The 17,254-nt window shown below is 53.6% G+C and overlaps 8 protein-coding genes across 8 annotated transcripts; 5 read left to right on the top strand and 3 right to left on the bottom strand.

Moving 5' to 3' along the window:
• Positions 1-1,519: 1,519 nt before the first annotated feature.
• CLAFUR5_06397 (uncharacterized protein) lies at positions 1,520-2,265 on the top strand (the record flags this gene model as incomplete). The annotated part of the gene is made up of 3 exons (XM_047905545.1): positions 1,520-1,684; positions 1,739-1,997; positions 2,060-2,265. The coding sequence occupies 3 exons, from the start codon at positions 1,520-1,522 to the stop codon at positions 2,263-2,265; spliced, it is 630 nt and encodes a 209-aa protein (XP_047762376.1).
• Positions 2,266-2,486: 221 nt separating this feature from the next.
• CLAFUR5_06396 (putative efflux pump gsfJ) lies at positions 2,487-4,443 on the bottom strand (the record flags this gene model as incomplete). The annotated part of the gene is made up of 5 exons (XM_047905544.1): positions 2,487-2,797; positions 2,850-2,962; positions 3,019-3,634; positions 3,687-3,815; positions 3,870-4,443. The coding sequence occupies 5 exons, from the start codon at positions 4,441-4,443 to the stop codon at positions 2,487-2,489; spliced, it is 1,743 nt and encodes a 580-aa protein (XP_047761766.1).
• Positions 4,444-5,794: 1,351 nt separating this feature from the next.
• Positions 5,795-6,535, bottom strand: CLAFUR5_06395 (uncharacterized protein; the record flags this gene model as incomplete). Its single annotated transcript, XM_047905543.1, has 1 exon — positions 5,795-6,535. The coding sequence occupies one exon, from the start codon at positions 6,533-6,535 to the stop codon at positions 5,795-5,797; it is 741 nt and encodes a 246-aa protein (XP_047762374.1).
• A 1,687-nt stretch (positions 6,536-8,222) lies between these two features.
• Positions 8,223-10,202, top strand: CLAFUR5_06394 (Serine/threonine-protein kinase PRR1; the record flags this gene model as incomplete). Its single annotated transcript, XM_047905542.1, has 1 exon — positions 8,223-10,202. The coding sequence occupies one exon, from the start codon at positions 8,223-8,225 to the stop codon at positions 10,200-10,202; it is 1,980 nt and encodes a 659-aa protein (XP_047761764.1).
• A 42-nt stretch (positions 10,203-10,244) lies between these two features.
• On the top strand, positions 10,245-11,687 carry CLAFUR5_06393 (Bromodomain-containing factor 1; the record flags this gene model as incomplete). Its single annotated transcript, XM_047905541.1, has 3 exons — positions 10,245-11,138; positions 11,188-11,529; positions 11,601-11,687. 3 exons carry the CDS (start codon positions 10,245-10,247, stop codon positions 11,685-11,687), a joined length of 1,323 nt encoding a protein of 440 aa, XP_047762498.1.
• Positions 11,688-11,881: 194 nt separating this feature from the next.
• Positions 11,882-12,907, bottom strand: CLAFUR5_06392 (Purine nucleoside permease; the record flags this gene model as incomplete). Its single annotated transcript, XM_047905540.1, has 1 exon — positions 11,882-12,907. One exon carries the CDS (start codon positions 12,905-12,907, stop codon positions 11,882-11,884), a length of 1,026 nt encoding a protein of 341 aa, XP_047761763.1.
• A 1,046-nt stretch (positions 12,908-13,953) lies between these two features.
• CLAFUR5_06391 (uncharacterized protein) lies at positions 13,954-15,079 on the top strand (the record flags this gene model as incomplete). The annotated part of the gene is made up of 4 exons (XM_047905539.1): positions 13,954-14,317; positions 14,367-14,568; positions 14,616-14,722; positions 14,775-15,079. The coding sequence occupies 4 exons, from the start codon at positions 13,954-13,956 to the stop codon at positions 15,077-15,079; spliced, it is 978 nt and encodes a 325-aa protein (XP_047761762.1).
• A 387-nt stretch (positions 15,080-15,466) lies between these two features.
• Positions 15,467-16,216, top strand: CLAFUR5_06390 (Vegetative incompatibility protein HET-E-1; the record flags this gene model as incomplete). Its single annotated transcript, XM_047905538.1, has 1 exon — positions 15,467-16,216. The coding sequence occupies one exon, from the start codon at positions 15,467-15,469 to the stop codon at positions 16,214-16,216; it is 750 nt and encodes a 249-aa protein (XP_047762215.1).
• Between the last annotated feature and the right edge of the window lie 1,038 nt (positions 16,217-17,254).

Below are 17,254 nucleotides of genomic sequence, written 5' to 3'. Positions count from 1 at the left end.
CAGCGGCGCCAAAGCTTATTGACAGACGGCCGCATGATACATCGACAACCTCAGAAGGATCGAACTATGATATGGACGAGATGCGATTGGTCCTCCAGACTACCAGATTCAGGAAGTCTAATTGTCCTATAGAACTAAACACCGGTACCCTTTTCATTCTACTGCATCATGTTGAGTATCATCGCTCATCGGCGTGGACTCCATCTTCCAAGAGTCGCCTGTGACGACAAGACATATATATGCAACACTATGCGGCCGCGTCACTCAAGCCAATGATTACCGACACTTGTACGCCCCAGCGACCAGTATCACGTATGCCGATCGAGCACACGCCTCTGCCCCAGCCAGACTATTGCAGCCAAACGACCGAGAGCTGGCTATACTGGAGAGCGAATGAAGATGCAATACACCCACCGGATGGTGACCACATGCACACGAGGTGCGTCGGAACGAACCATAGCGTTGTACATCGCGGCATCTTGAAACAACCACGACACTCTTGACGTACGTCTGGAGCCATGTGGCATCGCATCACCTTTCCGTTTGTATCCATGACGCATCGATCATAACCATCTCGGCCGAAACATCTGGCACATCATGGTCACTGTATCTAGTCCATGAGATGGCCAACTGAACTATGTCGATATCCGTGGTGGCTCGACATCACTGGAACCAGTTATGCCCCCAAATAAGCAAAAGCCCCGGTCTCGATGGTGGCAGCCGCTCGTGCAACGATGGCAGCATCTCGGTCATAGCTTCGTAGATGCATGCCAGGGCTCCATACCTCGTGTGGATGTGCATTTCAAAGCAGCAAGTCGTCGGTTCGGCGCGCTGGGTGCAATACCCGACATCATATCGTACTGACTTCTATGCCAGATACCCTCGTCCTTAGACCGAGATCTGTAGCGCGAGCCTTGCGTCACAAGTGCAGTATCAAGCGTCAGCAAAGATCACGCGCACGACCCGACTAAGCTCCTCCAGGCTCTTCATATGTAGAACTTTCTGATGGACAACGTCGCACATCAATATCAAACCCATGACAACGCCTCTCCGATCGATAACATAGATTGCTGCGGACTCGTCATCTTGGAAACTGCCGTGTTCGGTAGGAGTCATCGAGGGTCAATCTGCGTAGATCGCGGGCTGTATCGATCGGCCATGCCGGCAGCGATGTCGCCTAGATCGACCCATAAGCGAATATGAGCCCTTGCTCTTATGCTTGGTATGTCGAGAATCACCGTGACGCGCACTTTCCACTCTCTTCGACGATATCGCCCCAACGCCGAACTGACCTGTAGCACAGCAAGCACGACGGCGACTCCTAGTTGCAATAACGATCCAAATCACAAGTTGTAGATGAGTTCACTAGCGATTTCCTGATGTCGAGCGACTGGCACCTTGCAGTTACCGCCGAGCTCAACATGGTTGATCAGTCACCTCCACTTGAACAACATCGAACACCACCATATCATTGCTTGATACTGCCGCACTTACGAAGTGTCGTTTATGCAGCAGCTCAATGGACGGTCAGCTACGGAACCAGCTCAGCCTGGACGACTTTTTGGACCTCAATGGACCGACAGGAGAGGTCTGCTACCCATCGGAGTCGAAGGAGAGCTTCCTCGCCAAGCTAGGATTGGATGAATCGAAATACACCCACAAGCGAGTCCATGTCAGGATGCGAGTAAGTTGGTGTCCGGTCAAGATCGTTGCACTATGAAGTGCTCACTGTCCGAAGCGGGAAGCAAAAGCCCAATACGAACTCGCCCTGGCCACACCAGAGTTGCGAAACCTTCTGGCATCGGCCAAATCTGGGGAGGAGAAGCAGAGCGCAATGGACTACGTGACTCAGCAAGTCAAGCAGATGATCTACCAGGCAGCATCGTCGGAAACGAAGTTCATCTACGATCTCGTGCGCAACGACAAGCGCGAGTGTTGGGTCATTGACTGGGTACTGCGGCGAGAAATAACGCGCCGGGAAGACATTCTGCTGGAGGGTAAGTCTCAGGCGAGTTCTGCTCGGGCAAGCTACGTATTAAGCTGATCAAGAAGCAAACAGGAGAGCCAACAACGACCCCCCAAACAACCACATCTCAATCTTCAGCCGATGCAACCCATGCTGAGGCTCCGCACGTATCCCACACTCCGCCAGCCAAGGTCAAGGAAGAGGTCGAGAAAGACGGTGTTGTTAGGGGCGACATTCCAGGCGTGCTGAGTCCAATGTCTGTACAACACCCTTTGAATGCACGAGATGGTGACTCCTGATCAAGGAAGTAACGTTGATCTGGTCCGGTGGCTCGTGTGCTGAAAAGCTACGCACAGGCCATCCACGTTTGTTGAGCTATGCAGCTACAGAGACCAGTTTCACGGTACGGGACTTAGTAGTGGACCACGCTCATCGATGATCAAACGCCAATAAGCCAATGTAGGACCGTATGGTTGCAATACTGATACTACTGTCGCTGCAGGCACGAACACATCCACTCTTAAGCGGCCGTCGATGTTTTGCCCACTTGAAGATCAAGACGCTGCCATCGACTACAAAGACTAAAGAGGACTGCCAACCCTGTGATCCCTACCGCCACCGCCCATACCGCCTGAAGCCCCACCACGTAGGCCTCGAGGATGCCTGTGACCTGGCTTGGAGCGAAGACGTGCCTTAGCTCCGTGGCACCAGTCGCAATGACCATATCTGGAGCCACATCCGGCGCTGTTCTGGGGAGAGTCTTGATCAACTGGTTTGAGAAAGCTGCTTGTGCAGCTGCAAGCGTGAAGGAGCCGCCAAAGGTCTGGAAGACTGTGAAGCATCAGTGGATTGCTGTAACATCGGGCGGAGTTGTGCAACATACAAAGGATGATGGCAGTGACGGATGAGATATCGCTCGTGTCCGAAGTGCCTTGCGCGACAATCATAGGGATCTGGAAGGCCGAACCCCAACCCATACCGGCAACAATCTGGAATCTGTCATTCTGATCAGCATACTAGACCCACCCATGCCACGTCCATTATCTACGCACCCAATCCACGCGCCCGGTCCAGTGCCGATATCCAGCATGTACAACAACCCCACACCCACCGTCGCCACCGTCGCACCCAGTGGCATCAAAGGCGCCGCGATTCCGGTCTTCGAAGCGATCAGGCCAGATACAACAATCGTGACCGCGACCGAGAAAGTCGTCGAGATATTCTTGATCCCACTCCACATTGGCGTATCACCACTAACGCTCTGGAAATAGATCGGGATCCAGTAGAGTCCAATGTTGAAGGAGCCGGCGAACAGGGCTGTGAAGATTGAGTTGACCCACATGTACCTTCTACCCAGCAGACGTTGCGGTACGGCTGCGCGGTCGCCTTGGTAGAGTTCCCAGAGGACGAAGGTGGCTATGATGAGGATGAAGCCAACGAGGAGACCGATGACGGTGGGGGACGACCAGGGGTGGGAGGTTCCGCCGCATTGGAGGGCGAGGACTAGCGTTATGGCCATGGCCATGGCGAGGAGTGTTCCTAGGACATCGAACTGGATGAGTTTTTCGGACAGGGTTGTGGTGGGTGGCTTGATGGTGGAGGGGATCGTCAGGACTAAGAGGGTGATGCCGGCTGCAACGGCGCCGAAGGGAAGATTGATGTAGAAGCCTTGAGGTTGCGTTGGAGTTGACGAAGTGAGGGAAGGTATGCCTTTGCTTACACCATCTCCAGGATAGACCTTCGGTGATAGCACCGCCTAGGAGAGGACCGACGACGGAGGAGATTCCGTATACCGCACCCATTAAAGATGTAAGAAACGGTCGTTTCTGAGGAGGCGTGATGACAGCGACTAAAGCGCATTAGCAGTCTTGCCTTCGACGCACAGGCTCGGGTGAATCTTCACTAATAGTCATAGTCCCACACGCAATCCCCGCCGCCCCAACTCCAGCAATAGCGCGCCCTATAACAAACGCCATCGACGACGGAGCAACCGCACACAACAGACTTCCAATCTCGAAGATGAAGACCGAGGCCAGGTAGGTCGGCTTGATTGGCAGATACTTGTAGGCTTTACCCCAAGCACTTTGGAAGCCTCCAAGAGCCATCATGAAAGCGGATCCGTACCAGGCGACGTCTTGGATGCTTTGAAACTGGTCTGTGATCTTCGGGATGGCGGTGGCAACAATACTCACGTCTAGGGGCACGATGAAGTATGCTGTCGCTACGCCTAGCAGACTGAGCCACATTGTTAGACCGCTTGAGTATGTGTCTGCGGGGACGAGGTCATTTTGTGGTTTTGATGGATCTTCTGGCCGTATGGAACTCTCCTGGCTCTTGGCATTGTCGGACTTCTCGCTGGGGGTGTCGAAGCTGACGGTCTCAGTCTCGGCCTTTTCAGCCGCCGTCATGGTATTGTTGAAGAAAGTATTGTAAGCAAAAGAATGTGAGAATGAGTGTACTGTGGAGGTCTGAGTCATGTCGTTTCGTTGCAACTACGTTGATGCGGTGAAGGCTTGTAGTCTAGGTGTCGAGAAAGGCCCGTTGATCTCCAGTAGATCGGCCATACTCGAGGAGAAACGACGCCATCTCGAGCCGCCAACAAGTGCCCGTGGCATCAGCACTACAAATGTCGACACCGAAATTGTCGCGGTGGATTAAGACAGTGCACTTCAAGCAGTTTGGAGTGGTGCTATACTAAGATCTCTAGAGTCCAATGGCACGTGAGGATCTTGGACTCCGAAAGATGGTCCAGTGGTGCTATGGAGACCGACTACCGAGTTACAGCGTCTTCCAGGTTGTCGCAGCGGAAGGTTATTTTGTTTCACCATAGCAGGCGGGAGCAGGGATTGCAGCAATTCACAAACGTTAAAACCTGGTACGGCACGCTCCACACTGACCAAACCGCCCAAAACAACTGGTGGGATTATGTTCATTTCTGAAGGTGTTGTTCTATCTCTCTATTCACATCCACACCACCTTGTTCTTCGTTCTGCTGCGTCTATAGTCACAATGTGTATCTACTGCGTTCTTCTGACCCCTGCTGAATATGATGTTCTCCAATCTCTCGGGTGATATGGCTGTCTTGAGCCTGCAGTGTCCAGAGCATTGCGCACCTGATGCCTTGTGGGTGCGAAGAGCGGTTTGAAGGTCTTAACAAGGTCTCTTTGCGAGCACTTGATGCCCTTAAGTCTGCAGTAGTGATAGGCTCCTACTATCTGATTCTTTTGAGGTGTTGAAAGGTGTTTGGTCATCTTGCAGTAGCTTCTCCAATCCAAGAAACAGGTGAAAAGTTTGCGACGGTAGCATGCGACAACAACACCACATATAGCCAATCCAAGCACGACAATTTGTTCAGTGATGTATCCAGATACGTATATAAATTTGCTGGTTGCAATGGGCCTGATATTGGATAAAGAAAACACGATTGAAGATGTGGTGTTGTTTTTTGGTGGAGGTGGGCGCTTTGGTCCGTATGACGCGTGTACGGGCACTAAAAGCACCAAAAAGATAACCTTCCGCTGCGGACAGACGCTGTACATGACAAGGTTCGCCCCGTTGCGAACCCCGACCCTGGTCAGGCTGAGTCAAATTGTCGCGAATCTTCCACGGGCTCGGAGTGAAGTTGGGTCATGGCTTGCCTCCTCAAAATTTTGATCCTGAGGTTTCAGTACCAAGGAGGACCTTCTCACGCTGCCATAAAGAGGCACGTGTTGCTAATTTGCTATGCACTTCAACTGCTCCAGATCGTGTCTTGACGTACTCTCTTCCAAGGCCGGTGGATCTGACTTGGGTCCGACAGACACCGGCTGACCGTGTCCGTTCGAATTGTTATGCGTCTTGAGCATCGTGTCTGTGCAGTTTCTCGTACGCCCGAACCTTCGTCTCTAAATGTTGAATGTACTCGACTGCTTTCAGGCAGACAGTGGCCTTGTTGCGTTTGTGTGTGGAGAGTAACCCTTTGGTAAGTGTGTCTTTTGATAGCAGCTCGTCCGCTATTGGCGCTGGGACCTGCGGATCGCGTAGAGTTGGTATGCTGCTCTGCAGTGCCTGGAAGTGGTTTCCCAGCTTGACGCGATATCGCCTCTCGATTACCGTGTGAGGCACACCCGGCTGAGGGCTCAAATCAGTCTCTTGGGCATAGTTAGTGCTGGCTCCTGCTAGATATTCGTGAGGCGTCGTCGGTGTCGAGGTTCGTGCTGATCTTCGCGGTCGCCGTTGTCTCAAATTAGCGGGGTCCTGTCTCAAGAGATCATGGTGTATTGCTGGTGTGAACAGTGTGGAGCTGCTCGCCTCTGCCGTGGGTGAAGAGAATGTCGACAGATCGGACGCTTGTGACGACTGCCAGCTGTCGTCAAACGGACCACAGATCAAACCGTACTGTCTCTCTAGCTGCCATGGCCCTATCGTGTTGTTCATGCGCTGGGGCAAGGAATCATATCCTACTGGGAGCGTGATCTCGGGATCTGCACAGGGAGCGTTGAAGTCGCAGAGAGTGAGGGCGAAGTCAAGCTCATTGTCGTAGTACCACGGATCCAGGGCCATTGTCAATGCTTCGTTTGATGCGTCCATAGCTGCGCAATGTGTAGACACACCCGTCAGGAAGCAAGTCTACATTCTGTTATCGCAGATCGACGATGTTCACGTCCAGGGATGAAGAACTAAACATCAGATCAGGCTTCACCATCGCCGGACGACGACCGTGGCGGGCCGCAGCGTTGCCGCGTTCAGAACCCGGTTGGCCTTGCTCGACGACTGGTCCAGGACCTCGTAAGTTGAGGCTTAGCAGGTCGTCGCAAGACCCATCTTTGGTTAAAGATGGGTTACGCCAATGTCCTTGCCTGATGGAGGCTACTCTGCGCAACTCCGGCGCTAAACAGCTCGATCGTCAAGGATACAGTTGTGCCACACCGCACATGGCTAGATACGGCACCTCGTCCTCAATTCAACGCTGCTGCAAGTGCTGATCAAGTTGAGACTGCTTGGCGGGCGGTGTTAGGATGCGTTTCAGACACAATCGACTTGCGACGCGCAATGCGGCCTTTATATCTCAACAAGTGAAGTGCCAGCTTCAAGGATGCGATTTGACTTCGCCAGGTATAGTCCCAACGAATGCGTGAACGCTGGAGAGAGGTCTGGTGATCATAGCGGATAACATCTACAGGGGCCATTTCGGATTCTCAGCATCTCGGAAGCGTGTCGAAAAGTACGCCGTTTTGTCAGCCAACGCATCCTTGTCGTGAGAGGATATACCCGCGCGCTACCAAAATGCTGAGAATCCGATATGACCCCTGGAGATGTTAGTTCCTGTCCAGAAACAGCTGCGAACCCGGTTGAACAGACACGTACAGTAAGTGCGTCCGCTATAAGGCATGGCAGACGGAAGGTCCCGGACTTGCCAATGGCTTCGTGGGTTGAACCCGTTCGCAGAGCTCAACGGGAGTCGAATCTGAGCCTTGAAAATGAAGGACTAGTTCATGAAGGATCTCTTGGTCCTAGGAAGACTGATGGACACGAGTGAGCGTCTCTCGAAAACATCAGGAGCATGAATCCAAGGAGTCATGAGAGCTGAAGTGACCCTCGCAATTGATGATCATGGGAGCCCCAGAGCGGCAGTAGACTCCGTGCATGTTCCGCGACGCGTTCATTCGCCGACTGGACGGGAGATGCGAAGAATGAATGATCAGTGTGCCGAGCTCTGACCAGATTCAGCTGATCAGTCGTATGACCACTTCGCTTTCCGTTCCAGTTCTGGCTCTGGCGGAATGTCTGCTACCTCTGCGACTGATGTTGTCATCCACGTTGGGTGCTTAACCGGGGGACATGTTCTCGTGTAGCACCAACGCTTCGCGCCAGGAAAACGCACATTGATTGTCTCCAGGTTGAATGTCGGCTGAGGAAGTGGGACCAATTTACCGATCTGAGTGAAAGCATCGACCTGAAGACCAGCAGTATCAGATAGTGGTCATGTTGGCATACAAGGGCCAGGTCGGAGGACACCAGGTCAAGATGAAGTTGTGAAGTTGTTGTGGCTGAAGTGTAAAAGACATCTGAAGGCAACGGCCAACGGGAGATTCGAGTACGACAGCGAGCACCAGATTGTGCCACGTGCGAGAGAGCTTGTCACATCTCCCGCGATCCACCAATCCTCGTCTTCCAAGACTTCCATCACCACGTTGACGACAGGGAACAGATACACGACTAAGAGCAAAATACAGAGTACATGGTGTGCTTTGTCTTGACTTCACATGTCGGCGCCATGAGTGCGGCTCCTCGCGCCCAGCCTGAGGCTACCCCTACCCCTACCCCTACGCAGTCCCACCAGCAACGCGCCGCAGCTGAGCTCCACGGTCTCACGGGTCTCGGCTCCGCCGCTGTCCTACCACCGCTCGACACTGCCACCGCTGCCACACTCACTCACCGGAGCACGCACCACGCGTCTCCAGCTAACGCAGGTCTATCGCTGAAGACGGATCTGCACTCTGCAGCGACGCGACCTACCGAGACCCCCACCATCATGTACGAGTCCTCAGCTGCTGAGCCTACCATCAGCCCTACCCTACCGACCATGGGCTCTTCTTTGCGCTCGAACTTGTCAACCTCTAGCCTGACATCCTCTCTTTCCCCAGGATCAGCATCCGCGTTACCCTCGCCGTACCTTGCAGCCATGAGCGACCTGACCCCTCTGCCTTCACCTCTTGTTGGGTCCGATGCGCCTTTAGTCTGGCGAAAACGATCTGTGAAAACGCCAAATCGATCGAGAGACAACTCGTTACATGACCCTTCCCAGGCGAGCAACTCGGGCCTGCCAATCTCACCGGATTCCCCTTCCAGAAGGAAGAAATATGGCAGTCTCATGCAAGAAGCGGCCATCGCGAACGCTTCTCGAGAGGCAGGCGGTCAAGAGGTTGCGAAATCGAGTGCACACACAAGAAACCGGAGCGTATCAGACTTCAAGCCAGAGCAGCTACACAACGTTCGGCAACGCCATGTCACGTTTGGCTCCGGCGATGCGCCAAACATAGAGGGTACAGAGTATCACATGCAGCGGGAAGCATATCTGGCAGCACAGAGAGGTATAGCAGAAACGCATTTGGACGGCACGAAACAGCTTCCCACACCTCCGCCTAGTAATTCGAGTATGCATGAGCTGGAGCAAGCCGAAGAGGAGCAGCCATATCTGGAGGATGGAACTGCTTCGGAGCTCCTCGAGATACACTGCGGCATAAATAACAAGCGACGCAAGTTCAGACAGTTACGGCAGCTGGGACAAGGAACATTCTCTACAGTCATGCTGGCAACACGCGAGAAGATCCCTGCACACCCCACACCAGAGATCGAAGACCATCTGGACCCTCACAAACTGGTCGCTGTCAAGATCGTATTGCACGGACCTGCGGGAGGTGCCAACCGAGAACGCATCGAAACGAGCCTGAAACGTGAAGTGGAAATGCTGAAGAGTGTGTCACATCCGTCACTGATCCACCTCAAAGCATGCGAGTACCAGGAGAGGAGATCATTATTGATCTTGACATATTGTCCAGGAGGCGATCTGTTTGAGTTTGCCAGTCAGAAGCGAGACCTGTTGACATCGAACCTGATACAAAGAATGTTCGCAGAGTTGGTCAGTGCCACCAGGTATCTCCACACCAACTGGATCGTGCACCGAGACATCAAGCTCGAAAATGTTCTGGTCAATTTGTCGGAACCCGCGCTGCGGTCCTTGGACAACCCACTTACGCATCCAACACCACTCGTCACCCTTACCGATCTGGGACTTAGCCGGAAACTGCCAGACCCGCCTGACCCTCCTTTACTGTCGACTCGATGTGGAAGCGAAGACTATGCCGCTCCTGAGATTCTCCTGGGTCAACAGTATGATGGCCGTCTGACCGACGGCTGGGCGCTAGGAGTATTACTATACGCTTTGATGGAAGGGCGCCTACCGTTTGATGCACCTCCTGGCAAGCCGGATCGCAGTCGGAACACTCATCGTATAGCACGTTGCGACTGGATTTGGTGCCGGTTTGGGGACGAAGATGGCGAGTGGGATGAGACTCGTCCTGGCAGCGACGAGTTTGCTGGTGCTCAACCTGCCGTGGAGGCACTTCTCAAGAAGGTGCGCATGGGCAGGAAGTCATTGGACGATGTCGCACAGCTGCCTTGGGTGCAAGAGGGGATTCAGGTGCCAGGAGGTCTTCGGATGCGGGAGGAGGATGATGACAGCGACTTGCTGTGAGGGCTATGGTTCCAGGAACGACGCAAGACTTTCGTTAGTATCATGAGAAAGAGCGATGCATCATTAGCGAAACCAGGCGCAGAGCATAGGAGGATTCGGAGTCGACAAGGAATTTGTTGTAAGAGATACCAGTCTGGGAAATGGAAGGGTGTGCTGGTGAGCTTTTTCGAGGACACTCTTATTATCAAAGTGAATCAGCGATGGGACAGGCAATTTCTGAGCTCATGTAGGCTGAAAGTGACACTTGACGCCACCCATCAGACACGAACAAGGATCTCGGCGGTTGCCGAAGGAAATCCACCAACAACAAAGTTCACGTCAAGCCAAACATACCTTCTCCGGCTGCATCATCACCAAACAATGGACGTTGCACAGGACGCCTTTGGCACCTTCCGTCAGCAATTCATCGCGGCCACAACGCAGAAGCACATTGCCGCGAGGGAGGCGCTGAAGAGAGGATGTGCAGAGCAAATGGCACAATTGATCAGGGAGCAGAAAGACGAAATCGAAGAGCTTCATGACGATGATCCGCTGACCTTGACTGCGAAGTACGTGAAGTTGTCCAAGCCCGCTGCTGCACCCATTCCAGAGGGACAGGAACGCACTACGGACGAGGTCTTCGACCCCGATGAAGACGAAGTCGAAATCGAGGAGACAGAGACGCGAAGTGCAGACCAGGAGCCACGCGCCACCGCAACAGCATCCTCGAAGAAGCGCACTCGCGCCTTCGACGCATCCTCTGGACCAGCTTTCAAGCGCCGCTCACAGAGTGTCATCAGCATCGCTAGCGACGATACTGCCAGCACTTCCCACCACCCACTCGCCTCCCCACCAGCCTCCATCGCTTCTGTAGCCAGCACCCGCCCTCAACGCGCCCGCAAGCCACCTCCACCTCGCGAGATCAACTACAGCAAGCCCGAGAAAGTGGCCCCAGCCGTATGCCAGCGCCCCTGACCTGTAACCCACACGCACTAACGCCTCCCAGCCCAAAGCCCAATCACCCGCCAAACAAGCAGAGCCCGAAGAGCCCACCTCCCTCGACATGCCCTTCTGCCAGCACATCCTGCAGCTAATCAGCCAAGCCCGCGCCGCCAAACTCTTCCTCCACCCCGTCGACACAGCAAAATACCCAACCTACTACAACACCATCTCCCAACCCATGGACCTCTCAACCATGGCCCACAAGCTCGAGAATGGACAGTACAAGACTGCGGAGGAGTTCAAAGCGGATTTCGACTTGATGATTAGAAATTGTCTAAAGTTCAATCCGAGTGGGGAGGTGGCGAGAGATTTTGGAATTGTGAGTACATTCTCCTTGGACGCGAGGGTAAGGACAACATTGGCCTTGCGCGTGTGTTTCAATGATGTGGAAGGCTAATGTGTGTGTGGGATTTTTAGATGCTGGATCGACATTTTGCTGCTGAGTGGAATTGGAGGCCGGAGTGGGAGAGGGAGGTTAGGAGGAGTGGTGGGGCGAAGAAGTGATGGTGATGACTGACGGTGATGACTGACGAGGAGTGTACTGGAAGCGCTGAACATTACGAGGGAACGCTGATGGGGATGAATGGCAACGATGTGCACAATAGCTCGATGTGTATGTCTGTACAGAGGTTTGTGCTTTGCTTTTCTCGCCGGGAAAGGTTTGCCAACAAACTCTACACGTGGTATGCAAAGCCGGGTCAATTAATCCAAATTGCAGGCGTCCCAACATCAGGCTCCACCTCACTCCCCAGACTATTCCACAAATCTCCAACATAATTCTCAGCCTTCACGCCCTGCCGGTAGACTTCCTCCCAGCTGCCAAGGACATCCCTCACGATCTCGACTCCAGCCAGGTAGAGGTTTTGGATACTAGGCACATACCCTTCCTGCTTGGCATGCAAGAGATGGAACACTTCGGTCTCATCTGGAGGTGCACGATCGAAGTCTGAAGCAGTCCTCATGATAATGATGCGGTTGAAGTCGAGTTTAGCAGCTAGATCGCCGCGCATCAGCGACTCGAGGATGGCGTTGTCTTCCTGTTGGGTATTGCAGTAGAGACCGGAGCCGTTCGTGAGAAGTTTAGTATAAGCGCTGAAGGCATCGCCTAAGATGCTACCGGACCAGTAGTTGTTGCTCGTTCCCGTGTCGCATTCAACAACAGTGGGGGTTTGGTTCGCTGGGGCGTAGGGGTACGTTTTGCGATACGATTGAGCAGCTTCCGTATCGTTGAGAGTAGCTTTGCGGGCTAGATGAACCGCTCGTTTCTTGAGACTGTCATTCAACTCGAAGGCTTCTGTGCCGTAGATTTCGCCAGGGTAGTCTCTAGGATGGAACTCGTCTGGGTAGTTTGCAGCTTGAGGGTAATAACCTGACGTGGCGTTCTCGGGCACCTGTTTGTGAGAGAACTCGTATTGAAGATCGAACTGGACTGCGTAGCGGGCGAAAGTCACAGAGCCTGTGGTGGCAATGTGAGGGTTTATGCCGCCGACGCCAGCTACGATGAAGTAGGTCGAGGTGAGGTTGAAGGCATTAGAAGCCCAGAGAGCTGTTATGGACACTGCTGCGTTGATCTCGCCTTCGCCAGTTGTCATTTGGCAGATTTCGCCGTTGTTTGTGCAGTGTGCTTGGGGGAAGATGGGCGAGAAGCCGAGCACCGTGATGTTTTGATCGAAGATGTTGAAGTCTGGGATGTTGTACCAGGCTTCTGCTTCGCCTTCGAACATGCTGATGATGAAGATCTTCGGAGAGATGACATGGTGTTGCTTTGTCTGTTGAATGGGTATTTGCTGTTGCCTTCGAACAGTCCCTTGCGGCTGGATCCCAGATCGTGCTGCAAGTGTCGACGACACGAGACAACTGTACACACATGACAGCAGTAGTGAAGTACGCAGCATGGTGGCAGCTACTATATAAGATGGGAAGAATGAGGGAACAACATCGAGTTCGGAGGAAACGAGAGATGTTATTATTGTACAGACCTGATGAGGTGAGCGAGATCACCAGCACGCCTGTCTGAAGATGGCCAAGGCAGACCCATTGCGGTGCATATTACTGGCGAAGTAGATTGCGTATCGGCACCGCATGGACCATGAAGTGCATCCCGAAGCCTGCGTATGGACGACTTTGGGCCGTAGCAGTGACTGTGTGACCGAAGATCGCAGAAGATAGGCCCGCGCTGGGCGATGGAAACAAGATGAACCTGCTCCGCATGTTCGGTCCGTACTGACGTGTCAATGATATGCCGGGGACCTATAGTCGCCGGTCGGCGGTGAGGGTCTGTCGTGGGTCCTCCCTGTAGATGAGATTGAAGGAACTCAATTGCGCTTGGCATCCAGGCTCAAGCTCAGCGTGCTCAGCCGTGATGCACTGGTAGTCGTGATGAGGGAGAGACAGGATGATGCCAGGTCTTGCGCTGGATGAGATGGATGTCGTTGAGGTGAATGATGAAAGTGAGGAAGAAGAAGACACAGTCGCGCCGAGCACGTGTCTCGTGGCTTCCTCGCGTCTCTAGCTCGAAGGTTAATCGTCTACCCCCACCGTGAATCTCCAATCCTCCAGTTTGCTTCACGTCTTCTTACTGCACATGTGAGATGTGGCATTCACTCGTTTGGGCGCACTGATCCGGCGTCGCGCTTGCGGTCACACTACAAAAGTCAGTGCCGCTCACTCACATTCTGCCATACCACTTCCTCCGGTCCTGCACTTCACCGCATACAACAAACGCAAAAAGTCCACGCAGGAGCACGACAACGCAGGAGCACGACGAGATATGAAGCACTACCTGAACCCTGACGTCCACGTACGCCTGAGAGTGGATGGTGAGGACCTTGCCGAGTACGACATTGACGATCTGGACGACGATGTCAACACCGTGACAAAGTATGTGGAGGCTACGGCAGGCGCGAACTTCGTCGTCTATTTCTCAGCAACACCCCAGTGCGCAAAAGACCCCTGCGATGTAGTCCGTATGACCGTCTACCTCGACGGTAAGCGTATAACCGGCATGATCTACACGATCAATGGTCCATCCGCACTTGGCATGGGACTTTACGACCACGCTTTGGAGGGCGTTGAAAGCAATACAGCAACCGGGAAGGTCTTGGAGAGATTTGCTTTTGCGCAATTGCTGACAAGTATGTACTCGCGCCGTATGCTTGGAGCGGACGTGCTGACATTAACCAGCTGATGCCCCGGTCAAGGCCGCGAAGCAGAAGCCAGAGGAACTGAAGCATCTCGGCGAGATATCTGTGAAGTGTACATGGGCACGCAAAGCCAGTGTACCACCTGACAAGTACGTCGACGACCTTCAAAGTCGCAAGATCAAGTTTAGCCACGGCGTGCCAGAGAAGTGCCTCAAGGGTCGGGCGATCTCGAACCACGCTACGTAAGTACATCAGTTCACATGTTCCCCCCAATACTGATAACACATAGTCTGCAAGCGCCAGAGCCTCGCGCGGGACGAGTACAGTACCTCAACATCTCATACCCATATGGAGAAGCGCCGTTTGCCGTATTCAACTTCAAGTACCGCTCGCGCAGTACGTGTTTCGCACTATTGATTACACAATTCCTAGCTGACACCCGTCCTAGAAGATCTTCAGATTGAGGGTGTGATCCCACGCAGTCCTTCTCCGGTTCCGCTCGAAGATCGCGACCCTGACGAACTCAATCCGGAAGAGATGCGACAGCTTTTGCGTAGGATGCGAGAACGTGAAGCATCTGCTGTGCGTGTAAAGCAGGAGGGCGAAAAGAGCCAGAAACGTGCGAGATCCACCACTGTCACGGATGGCGGCAATGATGACAGCGATGACATTGAGATCACTGACGGACCGTCCAAGCGCCGTCAAACCTCAAACGACTCTAGTATTGAGGTGGTCGACTTGACTGATGATTGATGGAGTTCTTCTTTGGCCATGGGCGTTTAGTTGACGTGTTTGCTTATTACTTTACAGAGATACCCAGTGCCATAAGGTTCGCAAGGCGTTAGGGCAAGATACTGTTTCAATGAAGGAGGAAGAAAGAAACATCGCTCGGCGAAGAAACAATCTCCATGGTGGAGGACGAGTACATGGGCCGGTCTTGCTCGAATATCTTTGCTGCCGGCAACGACCAGGTCGTCACCTGCATGACGCTAATGCAAGCCCGATGGGGCCAGAAGCATTACACAGCAGCACAGCTGAGGAAGTAATGCGATCTTGAAGTCCTCACCTCCATGTATCACACGAAGTATTAGCTCACCTCTTATACTCCGCGACGCATTGACAGTGCGTGTAGTTGACACAATGCGGCTTATCAACACCAGCACGCTTGAGCTTCAAGAGTTCTTCGAAGAAGATGTCAAGCCATACGCGATACTGAGTCACCGTTGGACGAAAGATGAATTCACATGCAAGGACTTTATCAAAGGCCGCAGGAAACAAAGCCAAGGACATCACAAAGTAGTCGAATTCTGCAGTTTTGCGCGCGGTCGTGGTCATGCCTGGGCCTGGGTGGACACAGTTTGCATCGACAAGCGCAGTAGTGCAGAGCTCTCCGAAGCCATCAATTCGATGTTCGCATGGTACGCGAACGCCGATGAATGCTACGCGTACCTGGCCGATGTGAGCGCATCAGCCGTGAACGGCGACCAGGACAAGCTCATGAAAGCTCTGGTCGATTCCGAATGGTTTGACAGAGGCTGGACTCTGCAGGAACTCCTCGCTCCGAGACAGCTCATCTTCGTCACCAGAGGTTGGAAGATTCTTGGACGCAAGCGCAGACCTGGACCCAAGGAAAGCCAAGGTCCGCTCACTCAGGCATATCTTCACGCCGAGGACATCCAGTGGGAAGTCAGTCGGAAGACTGGTATACCAGCTGAAGTGCTTCGCGATCCCAGTATGATCACAACATTTTCTGTCGCTCAGAGAATGAGCTGGGCCGCTGGTAGACGATCCACTAGAACGGAAGACAATGCGTACTGCATGCTCGGTCTCTTCGGCGTCAACATGTCGCTTCTATACGGAGAAGGCAAGCGCGCATTTACCAGACTCTAACTCGAGATCATCCGCGACTCCCACGATGAGACAATCTTCGCATGGCTCAGCGACGACGTACCAGATAGAGCAGACGGCGCGCCTCCAATCCTCGCCCGATCCGCCCGAGACTTCAAGCGATGCAGGAACATCGTCCGCGCACCACCTCGAGTCCGACTCCCCTGGACTGTGACCAACCACGGCCTCCAGCTCCCCATTCCATCAGGGGGGAAGGTCGACTTTTGGAAAATTCCCAACCCGAACCGACTGACGAACAAAGGCGAGAAGCTGGAAATCCTCCCGATATCCCTCAATTGCGAAGAAGTCGACTCCAAAGGGCGCCGGACACCTTGCGTAATCTACCTGTCCAGGATGAGATGTGGCCATCTCGGCAGGATACGCGCCTATAAGCTTGACGACGGTCTCATGCGAGCAGAGACGTGGGAGAAAGAATCCGTCACGACGAACTCTACCTCACGAACCAGCGTCTTTGCCCACTTAACCGAGTGTGAAGACCTTGCAGTAGCCAACATCACGAGCACCGGAAAAATGCCACAACCCCATCCCTCGGTCCGAGCTCAAGATCAGTCTCCTCCCTCCCACGAGATGGCATGGCCACGGAGCCGCCTACCAGTCGCAGAGACGAATCCGCACGTCTTGGTGCATTCATCACCCCCCGAGCATGTCGCTACGTCAGGCTTAGACAATGCAGGTGGGCCGTACGCCATGCAGGAGTTGTGGCAGGCTACACGGTCTGCACAGCCCCTTACAACACAGTTCATGAGACGCGAGTACGCTGGAAATGTTGTGGGTCCAGCGGGCGCGATGGCACGCGAAGAGCCTTTCCTTCAGACATCGTTCCCGGAACCCATGACGTCGAAAACTCTCGCAGACTCCATGGAAGGTCGTCGTCCGAGGTCGCCTCGTAGGCCAGCTGGGTTGGCTGTTCCTCGCACTCATATCCGCTCAAAGAGCACGGGGGAGTATGAGCGCGCACCGTTTGGAGGGTTCGGATATGCTGGAGGCGGAGCTGAGCGACCGATGTGGTATGATCAGTAT

This window comes from Fulvia fulva, chromosome 5 (assembly GCF_020509005.1).
Source record: "Fulvia fulva chromosome 5, complete sequence".
Taxonomy (NCBI): Eukaryota; Fungi; Ascomycota; class Dothideomycetes; order Mycosphaerellales; family Mycosphaerellaceae; genus Fulvia; species Fulvia fulva.
The sequence above is the reverse complement of the archived record's forward strand: the minus strand, read 5'-3'. Positions and strand labels throughout refer to the sequence as shown.